Raw genomic sequence first — 12,454 nt, 5'->3', positions numbered from 1 at the left:
CTTCTTGACTGCTACCTAGAAACCTTGAACCGTTGGGAGGTTGTCTTTCTCAGATGTTTTCCCCCTAATCCCCTTTGATAGAAATATTTTACATAGCTAGATATTAACTACTTAAAGAGGAGGTCCAATGAAAAATACTTGTCAAACAAGATCTGGCTTTTTGAGTAAGTTTCTCCAAGCTTCGCTCCTCAAAGTTTTTATAGTATATTCCTTGTATAAAATGTTCTACTCTAATAGTTCCAAGTTTATCGTAGTCATAACTATCTTCGTTACCTGCTCAGAAATGAAGTCTAGAATACCTTTGAGCCCCGAACATGCTGCAAGTTCTTGTTTTGTCTGGGAAAATGCTCAGAAATTGGAGATCAACATCCCCATGGAAGTAATAATTTGGTAGGTGAGAGGTAAGCCGTCGCTGCTGCTTCTCCAAAGGAAGTGATCTGTCTCCGTAGAACTGAGTCCCTGATTCAGCTAAGCTGGTCCCAATCCCCCTGGGGCCCTTTGAAAACAGAGTTCAATCTCCAGGGATTTGCCATCAAGAGAAATTTTGTGGAATCACATTTAGCAATTTAGCACTTAGCAACTTTTGCAAAATCCCACACCAATCATAAAAGTTGGCTCAGCTGCACAAATTGGATAAAACTCCTAACAAGCAGTAATAAAAATAAAAAGAAGGAAAAACTGGCATTCAGCCTCAAGGAGAAACCCACCTACCTCCCACAGAAATGCCCTGTAGCTCAGAAGGCAGTGTGTAAACTTTGGAAATAATTTGTTTAAAGCCTACATTTCAACTTTGTTCTCACAGGCAAAAGGAGAGAAAAAAAAAAAAAACCCAGATGTTTGTATAAAAATATCATCATTTTATTACATTCCACACAATACATTTTCAAATAGTTTCCAACGTCCACAAGTTATTTTGACACACAGGCAACTGGGCAATGCAAAGGATGTCACAGTAACAGGGGAAGCGGTAAGAACAGGAAGTAAAAATCTTTAGGCTTTCTTGTTCTGTTCTTCTTTGGTAATTTTTGATGATTTAGGTGTTTGTTTGCCTGCTAGTTTCATTTTAAAGACAGGGCCTTTTGAAAGATGGGGTATCAACCTCAGAAATATTACTGGATTTCCTATTCAGTTCTGGCTTTAATCCCAAAAATGTGGGATGAGGAAAAAGACGTTTTTACTTTATTTTCAGCATCCTGTTTTGTCAATGGCAATGCTATACTTTTTTTTTTTTTTTTTTTTTCCTTTCCCAGCAATTAGGTAATGGCAATTGCTAGCATAATATCAAGGGAGGGATTTGCACCCCAGAGACAAGGGCTTCCCTCCTGGAGGTGTTGACATAAAACCTCTCCTAAGGCAAAAGCTTTACCAGCCCAAGCTAGGCCTTCAACTCATTCATTCATTCAATTATTCATTCATATTTTAATAGTTGCTATCACCTCTTTGTCTTCTGAGAAGCAACTCTAAACACATGCATGCATGCATTCACCTGTCCAGTCTATTTTTCTTAGAAGAGAGTGACCCTTCTCTCCCTCCATGAAATACAGAATTTTGCTTTTGTAGAGCTACAAGGCATGGCATTTTACAGAAAAGCTGCCGTTTTAGCATAGTACCTGGGTAATACTATGAAAGTTGCTGAGGCGGAGAGAGCAGAGGGGAGAGAGCAGAGAAGAGGGAGAGAGAAAGAGAGATAGAGAGGAAGAGGGAGAAAGAGAGTGTGACATCCCCAGCTGAAGTGTATCGTGGGATTCACAAAGATCTGAGCAGTCTCATATTCTCAACTATGGCACGTACATAGGATTATGCCCCATGGGGCATCAGATGAAGATCCAGCAAGTTCACAAAGTTGTCATCTTCTTTTAAAGAAGGGGAATCCTCAAAGGTATATGGTAACTCAGCCTGTTGCTACACTGGCTAGATTTTCCAGGTGTAATTTCCGGATGCCGTGCCTCCATGGGGCACCTACAGGAATGTCAATCAATTTGAAGGAAGCCTGGCTCCAAACACATGATTGGTTGTGTTCCCCCTGAGATAAAAAGCCCTCAGTGACTGGCAAGTTAGCTGTCACATGGAATCCTGGACGGCTGCACACCCTTCCCTTCCCTGCTCCTTTCTCCATCTTCAGCTGGGGTAGGATACTTCTTGAAATCTCAAGGTAGGGCATTCTCTACCCTTTCATCTTTTCTTTCCTTGGCAGGGCGGCTGTGGTTGAGACACAGTGGCTCTTTGAAATAGTAAGAGTGGGAGAGCACCATTCATTTAGGAGGATGAAAAGAGCCAGATGGAAAGTTGAGTGTATGTGCTGGAGGGACCTATCTGGATATTCTGAGAGGATGCTAAAAGTCTCTCTCCAAACAACTGGAAAAAAGGTACCTGGAGGCTTTCAGCCCAGGCAACTGTCTTTGGAGAGAATTTCATACTTCCCCAGTGGATTCCTAGCAGAAAGGTAAAAAATAAATGCCCCCAAGGCTGATACCTAATACACTGAGAATCTTAAAATATGCATTTTCTATCAATGACATTGATTTCACTATTTAATCCATCCTTTGTACAGTATCACTAGGCAATTTCTCTACAACATGCCCCTCCCTGCGTTGCTTAGAGAGGACAAATGGGCAGCCATGAACATACCTTCATTATACTATCTTTCTGACAATGCAGAAACGCCACATGGAATGACAATGCAGAAATGCATTGTCAGAGAGAAGGTATAATGAAGGTATATTCGGGCCAGCCTACGAGGGTGTTTTTGCCTGATGCCACGAATGCTTTAGTGGGTAGCATGATGGTACATTAAAAAAATGGTGATTTTCTATTCTCTCGTAATATTTAAATAAGTCAGGAGGACAGCCTATATTTTAGCGGCTATAGATTCAGGCACACATTAACACCATGAAAGGAAAGCAAATGGTCCCCTTCCCCCCATATTTTACAAATGCTATTACAGTGACCAACATAATACCAAAGAATATGGTTTTTAACCTTCTTCCTCATCCCATCCCAAGTTGGGCCCAATGGCCCGCCCGGTGAGGAGACATTTCAGTCCTTCCTTTCCTCCCTTCTCACGCTCACCTCCACCTGTTCTCCACTTAACAGACTACTGATCTTCCTGCATCAGTCCCAGATTTGTTGTTCTCTATGACTTATTCCAAGATTGAACTTAACCAATAAAAGCTAAACATTCATCATGAACTTCTCTTTTATAAGGCAACATGAGACAGATTTGCTTCAGGGCTGGAAGTAGAGATGGTTCCGCGCACACTCGATGGCGATTATCTCCTTACTTCAAAGATGCCAGGAGACATGACAAGGGGGTCATGTCTAAGAGTGCTGAGGGAACCTTCCTCTTGGGTCAGATGGGTTGGGGACGGGGACGGGAGGGGCCACATTGCATTCCATGTGGCCTCTATTTTTTTAGGTACCTGGAGATGACAATGACAGCCAACAGAAACCCAGCCAGAGCTAGATAAGGCAACAAAAAGCTTCAATCTCTTCTCCAAGTAAACAAAATTTGTACAGTATATTATTTTCTTGTAAAATGTACCCCAGGAGAAGTAACACATGAGTCAAAGGGGCCCTCTCTGAACACACCCACCACACACTCCCCCCACCCACAAATGAGCCAGTCTCTCTCTCACACACCCACACACACAGAGCTATTCACACGCGCAGATGTACACTATGTACATACACACAGATCCAGGTTTCCCCTCACGTCTGCTGGCAGACTGCCCACCGAGAGGAGGTTTGGGATAAGGCAAGGGGGAGAAAGAAACAAGAGAACCAGTCTCTGGAACAAAACCAGCTGAGCCTTGAGTTGTGAAGTGCTTAGGGGTGGATCTCTTCTTATATTCCAAGATGCAGCATTAGAGTTGGGTTTTGTTGGTTTGGAATCAACAACAACAACAACAAAAGGGAAAAAGAAAAAAAAAAAAATGAACTCAAGAAGCATGGTTGGAAAGGATCAGAGCGCTCAGGGTTGGGGACCCGGGAGAGAGATGTCTGGGAGTTCACACAGAGACTAGGCGAGGAGGAAAAAGTGCAAAATCGAGGCAACGTGTTTGCAGTCTTTCTTGTTTGTTTGGGTGCTGTCCTTGCTTCGGCCCTCAGCAGTGCGAGCCGCGGTCTTGCTCTAGCTTAATGGTTAGGGTGGGCTCCACCGCCAGAGGGGCCCCGTTGGTGTAGTGGGAGGTTTTGTAGGTGATGGAGTGATCGGTCTTCTTGGCCGCATAGCGGAAGCGGTGGTAATGGAGCACCAGCGCCAGCGCGACGGACACCAGCACCAGCACGGCGCCCCCGGCGGCCAGAACGTAATACCAGTAGGCTGGGATGGGCTGCACGGGCACCGTGTCCACTGTGGGCTCGGCCCCTGGCAGGAGGGTGCCCCCTGCTGGAGAGACACAGAAGAGCGTTGCTAGACCGAGAGCATGCAGACTCATCCAAAATTAATTTTAAAAAGAGAGAAAGAAACACACACACATGCTTTGGGGCGCACGGGGAAGGGGACGGGACACTAAGGTGGTACTCAGTCCTTAGTAGTGCCGAGCACTTTTAAATGGTTGATATTAATTCCTACTCACCACCTTGACAGGTAGGTACTGTCACACCCATTTCACAGATAAGGAAACAGAGGCTCAGAGAGTGTAAAACAGTCGTGGTTATAAAGCTAGTAAGTAGTAAGTATGGGATTCGACCAAGAGCTCTTTTCTTTCTGTTTAACCACAATTACTCCATAATATATAGAAGCGTTATAATTCTCTCTCTCTCTCTCTCACACACACACACATGAATACACACAAGTAAATGATGCTGAAATGACTCCTGAGATTCAATAAAGCAGATTCTCCAAATGCATGGAAATGCCATATTTTGTCTGGCTGGCCAGTATTTTCAAACAATATATTAATTAGGCTGGCTAGACTTGAAGGTAAATTCCACTTTGGCTTGCCAAGGCTTCTGTGCCTACTGAAATCAGCCTGGTCTTGTCCAAACAGGCCAATTACCAGTGTCAAGCAACGACAAATGCATCTTCATTTTTTTTAATTGGATGGAGAATTTTCAAAGCAGATTGGGAGGGAAACTGCAACAAAAATATGGGCCTAAAAGGATGGTGGGTAAATGAGAGCGAGAGTGAGTAAGTGAAAGTGAAGGGAGGGAGATCATTCTTAATCGTGGAGAAAGAGCAGGGAAGAGAGGCTTGCAGAGGATTTAGAAGGCAACCATGCACATGGGCCGGCTGCTGGTTGCCATGGAGATGATGTAGTAGATTTAAGCCCAAGGTAACTCTGGGGAAAGACTGGCTAGAGTCCCACTTGATGCAAAACAGTGCTACAACTTGATTCTCCCAAAGATTTACATCAGATAAGAATCTGGCCCAGAAAGGGACTAGGAGCTTTTGAGCTTGCCAAAACCAGACATGATCTTTACTTCCGAAAAATGATGTAGGCTTAACCTATGAAAAATGCCTCCCTATCTGCTTGCAGCAAGTGGTGGCAGCCAGAAAGACTTCTCTATCCTGGGGTGCCCTGGGAGGGGAGGCACGAGTGGGAGGCGCTGCTGCCTTCTTCCTGCACCGTCGGCCCTCCTCTGCCGGCGTGCTTCTGCACAGGATGCAGACAGTGCTCACTTACACGAGTATTTTCATGCCTACCCCACGAGACTCAGAGTTCCCCAAGCAGCGCAGCTCTTTCTCATCTTGGTTTCTACCTAAGGGTATGCACCGATCAATGCTTGATGAATGGTACACTGAACTGAAACTAACACTCCTACTTCTGAGTTAGTGTCCTCCGATTCCTGCAGCCTGGACACCAGAATTCCTCTTTTTGATGTGAGGAATAGCTGAGAGGTGGCTCAGACCTTCTAATGCCTTCTCAGAAGTGATAGAAAAATAAGAGCATTTTTCTTGGAAAATCTTTCAAAGCCTGTCCAACTTCCTAGCTCTTCCTAGCTCTTGATCACTATTTCCTCCAGTTTTAGAGATTCCTTCTGCTAAGGTGCAGGTTCATTGGTACTTCTTGAGTGACCAGAAGTCCTACAATATTGAAAGAGCTTTGACGAGGATGTCCTGCTCAGCACACACCTCGATGGCCGCAGCCACATCCCCCAGGGTGGAAAAGACTCCAGAATCCCCCAAATGTTCCTTTCTGCTCCTGCATCTTCTCCCACATTATCACCTACTCTCTTTTTCTTTGTTCCCCAAATATCTCTATCTTTGAATAATTTCATTATCGTAGCCGAGAAAGGGCCCTCCTCTGTCTTTCTTTCTCTCTCTTTTATTTGTGGCCATATTGGAAATCAGGCACAGAGACAGAAAGCAAGGCACTGAAAATGGCTCCTTGAAATGGCCAGCTTGCAAGTCACAGTGAACTGGTGTCAACTCATTATTCAGGTCACCAAGAGTATCTGCTGCCTGGCAACCATCCTGTCGTTGGATTTTCATGTGTGCTCACAAAAATGCATGAAGACAACAAAGTGTGCCGAGATGGGCCTGAAGTTCCTCAAAGCCATCCCTTCTCTCCCCAGAGGGTGTCCTCAGGTTTGCCTCTGATTTAGATTTGGCTCCACAGTGAAGGCCGTCCTCTAAAGAGGCTGCAGCTTACCGGTCAGAGAAAAGCAAGGCAATAAATCCACAGGGATTAACTCCCCATCTGAAGCTCGTGACCGGACCACAAAGGCAAGAGCATGCACTTTTTGCAAGCAGAACATGATCACAACTACCCACATTCCCTCTATCCTCACATAGTCTCACTTCAAAGGTTTGCTTTCCTTCCACCAAAATGCTAGTTTCCAACATTCAAGACACCACCCAGGGCTCAAAGTGCTGGGTTGGGGAAGGATGAAGCCTTAATGCTACTCTTAAAGTGTTTGTTATGATATAGGCAAAATTGGAGAACAGTGGGGAGAGCCCAGGGGACCTGCTGGAGGAAGATGAAATCACAATATGTGGATGACATATTCAGAATCAGAGATACAAACTCATTGCCTCAGAATTCTGCTCTACTTTGGAAGTCAGACTACACTTTAGGTTTCAGATCCTCTGCCCCTTTCTTACCAATGCTTCCCTCCCCTGAAATTAGAAACATGTAGAAAACTTTAGTGGCAAATGCCATTTGGGGGACATTAAATTGGTTCCTTAAACATTTTCCCTGGACATTTGTTTGAAGAAATGAGAAAACATACTGTGTGAATTCATGCTTTTAATGGTAAGGGGTTAGAAAAGAGAGGACACAACTAACAACCCTTTCCTCATCCCCCACAAGCAATTTTTGGGTCACTTGCAGAAGGGGACGAGAAGTTTCTCAGAACGTTCTCAGGCTAAGGAAACTCAATTCCCAAAGGCAGATGGACTGTGCTGGTTTGGAATCTGGCTGTATGCTAATGAGGCTGTGGTTTGCCAGTTAGAGAAAAGGAAGGGGATAAGTCAATAGGCGTTAAATCCCCACCCAAAGCACTTTCCAAGACAACAGTGGCAATCCGATGAATGCTAGATGGATGAATGAATGGATGGATGGATAGAGGGACAGATGGATGGATAGATGGACAAATGGATGGATGGACAGATGGATGAAGGAATGTATCTTAGACCAACATCCACACTCCTTGGAAAATGTTGTTGACCCACTAGTACTTCACAGAAAAGTTACTTTCATAAAGTACTAGCGATTCTGCTAGCTCATACAGTGCCTCTATATGAAATTGGAAAAAGATGCCCACTCTGGGAATGCCACCTGCACCAGCTGCCCAGGTTGGTGAGGAGCTTGATTTTAAACCCACTTGCCACCTCTGCAATATGGGTGGCCAGGCCATTGCTTAACAACAAAGGAGCCTGGGCTGGGTCCACCAACATGGAAGAAGGAGTGTAGGTGAGACTTTAGCCTTGCCCAGGGCTGGTGATGTGCTGACCTGAACTTTCCTTTCTATGGCTCTAACCTCCACTCCTTACTTGCACATCTTTTTTTTTTTTTTTTTCCAATTGGAAAATGCTTTCAATTCCTGAACTATTTTTCATAATTCTCCACAAAGTCTTCTCATTGTGTGAGATAATGAGAAACAGATATTTAAATAGTCAGTGACTCCAAGTATATTTGCAAGGTTGAGCAGGCTCCCAACTGTAAAAGTTCTGAGCCCCTATAGAGAAAAGCAATGTGAACACAAAGAATTTGAATTTTGAGAAAGAATAAATTGTGAGAAGTCACACATGAGAGAAAACAAGAAAAAAATTATACATTAGACAGTGTTCCTTCCATTCCTATTTGCAAATAGGGTTACTGCATTAATAAGCACCTGGCAAATGTGGCTCGAACAGTAGCTACAATATGTGGACATTTCCAGAGTGTTAACCATTGGTCTATGAGCTTCACATGAATCATCTTATTCTTCATGATCCTCAGATGGGAGACCAGAGGACTTGAGAGGGTAAGTGATTTTCTTCTGGTTTTACTTGGATGAAAATTAGGGAGCAGGGCAGAGGAGGTAGTGAAACCCAAGAGATGGGCCAGAGCCCACAGAGGGACTGCACACTGCTAGTAAGTGTCAGAGTCAAGACTGGAACCAGATGTACTGAATTCTCAGCCTGTGTCCTAACCCTTTGGGCCAAATCTTGCCCACTGCCTGTTTTTATAAATAAAGTCTTATAGGAACAAAGCCACCCTAATTTGTTTACATATTGCTATGGCTGCTTTTGTCCTACAGTAGCAGAGTTGAGTACTTGCAACAGAGACCGTATGTGCTGTAAAGTCTAAAATATTACTTGTTCTTTTACAGAACAAGTTCGTAGACCCCTTGCTCTAACAAAGTAGGGATGGAACAGGAAGCAGCCCTCTCCCTTTCTGCCTCCTATTTGTCCGAACCTGTCTGAGGATTGGTGTGTCTCGGCCAACTCAGGTTCTCCTGGAATCCCCGAAAAGAGAAAGCATCTCCTACAGCTATGTTTATGAAATGTCATCTGGATCTGGAGGAGTCACCCAGGTTTCCAAAAGAAATGTTTTGAAAGACACCAATAGTGAGTCTTCTTTCTCATTAAAGAGGCAGGGGGCCCGGGGGGAAGGAGGAGGAAAGGTTCACTGCACATAAGAGCTGTTTTAGGCTTGGCCTGTCTGGAGTCCTTTCTGTACAGGTAGAAAATGAAGTGCTAGTGAAGAAACATTTCAGATAAAAGGTTTATTTAACTTGTGAGATTAAACAAACAAAAAAAAGGGTTGGCTCCTCTAGAAAAGTTTACAGAAGATAGTAGAAGAATTCGGTCGCGCCCTCTGATCTGTTTGGGAGAAGGATGTAAAAGCACAGAGCATCCCTGAGGAATGGTGCCTTCCATTTGCCCTACAAGCAGTGGGTGGAAGGTTTTCAGTGTGTGGAAGGTTTCCAGTGTGCGAGCAGAAACTGTGCAGATCCCACTGCCCCCCACCCCCCGTCTATCTAAAATGCCTCTAAATTCAGATCCCTGCCTGGCGGAAGTCGCGGATACTTCTCACCTCTTTGGTGGCATTTAAACTACTTTCTTTAAACTAAGTCTTGCTCTCTGTGTTGTCAGAGAGAGAAGTCAGTGAAAGACATTTTCTTCTTCCCTTAAATAAACTGGCCTCGGCAGCTGTTTAGACTCGTGGTAAACTTTCGAGGAGGGGATGTGGCAGGCCTTGGTGACAGGAGGCAGTGAGTACAAGCGAACCTCACAAAGAGCGCCTCAGTGTCCCCTGGGCGAGGACGGCAGCCAAGCAGTTCCTGGTTCGCACGTCTGATCTCCATCCTTCCTCGCTCAGCAACACCTAGCCTCAATCTGGCAGCTGGAGACATAAGGGGGGTGGCAGGGGGACTCACACACCACAGCTGCCTATCTGGAACCGTGGCAGGGTTTAGGAATACTTCTCTGCCTCTCATCGGAGGATGACGTGCGAGAATGCCATTTAACCCTCTCTGCTTCTCAGGAGGGCTTCTAGTAGAGAGAGGTGTGGGAGGGAATCCAAGGAGAGAGTCTGAGCCAAGCCCTGGTCCTATGCCCTGGGATGGGGGACATTACACTGGTGGGCAAGGCCACTGGGAGGCAGGTCACAGTGGGTGAGGGTGGGGATGGAGAAGGAGAGACGGGGGGGGGGGTGCGAAAAGGCAGAGATTGGCCAGTTGGCACCCAATACACAGAACTTAAGTCCCGGGGCAGAGAGTCAAATGCCAGCCAGCTCTCACACTACCCCAAAATGGTTTCTCTTAAAACTGCTCCCTCTATGCCCACGAGACAGCCTTTGATGCTCACTTTCTCCTGGTTTCAACTGGATGAAAATTGTGGAGAGCTGCAAAAGGCACCCAGTGGAACCCAAAAGACGGGACCGATGGCCCTTAGAAATGATCTTAGACATAAAACCCGTTAACAGGAGATGCCGATGTTCCTTTCAGCATCCGTGAGGAGAAGACAGTCTGAATCCTTCACTCTAATGACCACCTTCCACAAGCGGACCCCAGCCTGACATGCCCAGAGGTCTCTAGCAGGCGGGGTACCAGGCGCCGCCTCTCTGCTCCTGCTTTGTTCAAAGCTCACAGCCTCTAACACCAACAAAAACTCTTGCTTCTACCGTGAGCTGCTAAAGATAACCATCTGGTCAACAACTACAGAACTCTCATCATGGGCTTCATATATTTTCACTGGCTTCTTTATTATTCTTTTTTCTTTTTATTGAAAAAAAGAAAGTATTGGGTAAAAGGAAATAATCCATCACCTTCATGAAACCACTTTTTGGTTCTCCCCCCCACCCCTTTACACAGTTTTTCATTTGTTGAAGCTCAAATCCTAGAAAAAGACACATGACGACATCATGTTTATAGCCACCGCTTTAAGAAAAGAAAAGAAAAAAAATGCACACACCCAGGCTACATTGTTTAAAATGTGACTCATAACAACAACAAAAAAGGTCTTTTCAAAAATCACATGCCAAGCGCAGCTTATTCATTCTCTCTCCTTCTCCCTTCTCAGCACAGTGCTCTTTTCTCCTCGGCTTCGCTTCTTCACTGACTCACTACCCTGGGACACAATCTAAGTATATATACTAAGCAGAAAACACAAGGCGATTTGGATAAAAAGAAAATGTTGCATGGCAAGAAATCAGTAAGAGGCAGAAAATGAAAGACTTCAAAACACAAAAGATTAAGAATACCTAATAAGCCCAGGTCCAATGGCCACTTTTATTGCATTTCCCTAAAAACCTAGTACACATGGATCTCTCCTAAAGCATGAGGTTACTTCTGTCACATGGTTAATTTATAATGGAATAGAAAAACAACCCCAATTAAAAAAACATACTAACAATGTAAATGCCTATTGTCAATATGTTTCATCACCAACTTTTCACGTCTTGCCTGCCCAAACCTGATTTCTCAGCTTTCAATTAGTGAAAGGCTAATTTTATGCCCTGACCAAGAGCGGGCTCCTGCTGTCCTGACCAGGAGAGGAACAGAATTTGAGTCAACACATGGTCCTCTTTCCTCTCCCACATGGGAAAGTTTGCTTGAGTCAATACACAGAGTTGCACGCTGAGGTCCAATGGGCCCCAGCCCGAAAGAAGAGAACCCCTGGCCCTATTCATCTGGCTACCAACTCGGGCTCCCGGTGAAATGAGCCAATGTGATTGAAACTGCCCATTCCCAGTTCTGATTCTGCCCTTGACTCCGTGTTCCTGGGCCAAGTCTCTGCTCCCCAGGACAGGGTTACCTCTCTCCAAAGATGCTTGCCATCTTCCACGACAACAGCCATGACCCAGTCTGTGCAACTCATTCACTGCCTTTGCTTAACCCCCAAAGCAGCCCATCAGGAGCACACTGGAAATTCTTACCTTCAAGTCACTAAGCCCTGTGTTTATTTTGGCTAAACGAATGCTGCTGCTTTGATGAGATTTTATTTATATCTTTTTTACAAGAGAACACGACCGGACTGTGAAGCCTCCTGGTATGCACCGCCTCGAGGAGAGCACACGTGCCCTGGTTTGTTTATTCTCTTACAGCAGCGAAGCACTTAGCCACTGTACTTGTCAGTCACGACCCAACACGGTGCGCACACAGAACGGTGTCTGCGGCAGCTGCTGGTGCGACTTTCGCCAGTCTTTCTGGGATCTTTGAGTCTCAACAGCCCAAAGAGAAGCAGGTGAAACAACATCCTCAGGTCTCTCTTCACCAGCATAAGCATTACCTGGGATCCTGAAGGTTAGGACTTGAATTCAGCTGTAATCCAAGTCATTCAGTTTGGATCTCAGCTTTCCTTTCAATACTCTGGATTTGCGTTAACATAAATCTCCCACCCAGAGAACATCAGTATGCATACGTGAATACTCTTAATACTTCGAAGTGTGGATTGAGGAGTGGGCATGGGGGTCAGGCAGGCAAGCAGGGGTAAAGAAAGAAAATATATTCTCTGTAGGTCTGTCCTTCTCCCCTACTCTGCTTTTTCCGTTATTGATTGTCTTAGAGCTGTGGGTGATGA

The 12,454-nt window shown here is 45.1% G+C and overlaps 1 protein-coding gene across 2 annotated transcripts in view; it reads right to left on the bottom strand.

Moving 5' to 3' along the window:
* Window positions 1-12,454, bottom strand: part of NRP2 (neuropilin 2) — a 114,408-nt gene that overhangs the window by 15,148 nt on the left and 86,806 nt on the right. Inside the window, exon 16 of one of the 2 annotated variants that reach the window (XM_063095118.1) lies at window positions 3,629-4,387. The exons of the other annotated variant lie outside the window; for it this stretch is intronic. Within the exon in view, the coding sequence (XP_062951188.1) occupies window positions 4,104-4,387 (284 nt within the window). The 3' untranslated portion in view covers window positions 3,629-4,103. Of the gene's footprint in view, window positions 1-3,628; window positions 4,388-12,454 lie in introns of those variants that run through there. 2 annotated transcript variants of the gene reach the window in all.

The sequence above is a fragment of the Cynocephalus volans genome, chromosome 1 (genome assembly GCF_027409185.1).
Source record: "Cynocephalus volans isolate mCynVol1 chromosome 1, mCynVol1.pri, whole genome shotgun sequence".
Lineage (NCBI taxonomy): Eukaryota > Metazoa > Chordata > Mammalia > Dermoptera > Cynocephalidae > Cynocephalus > Cynocephalus volans.
This window is presented reverse-complemented; position numbering and strand designations above follow the sequence as displayed.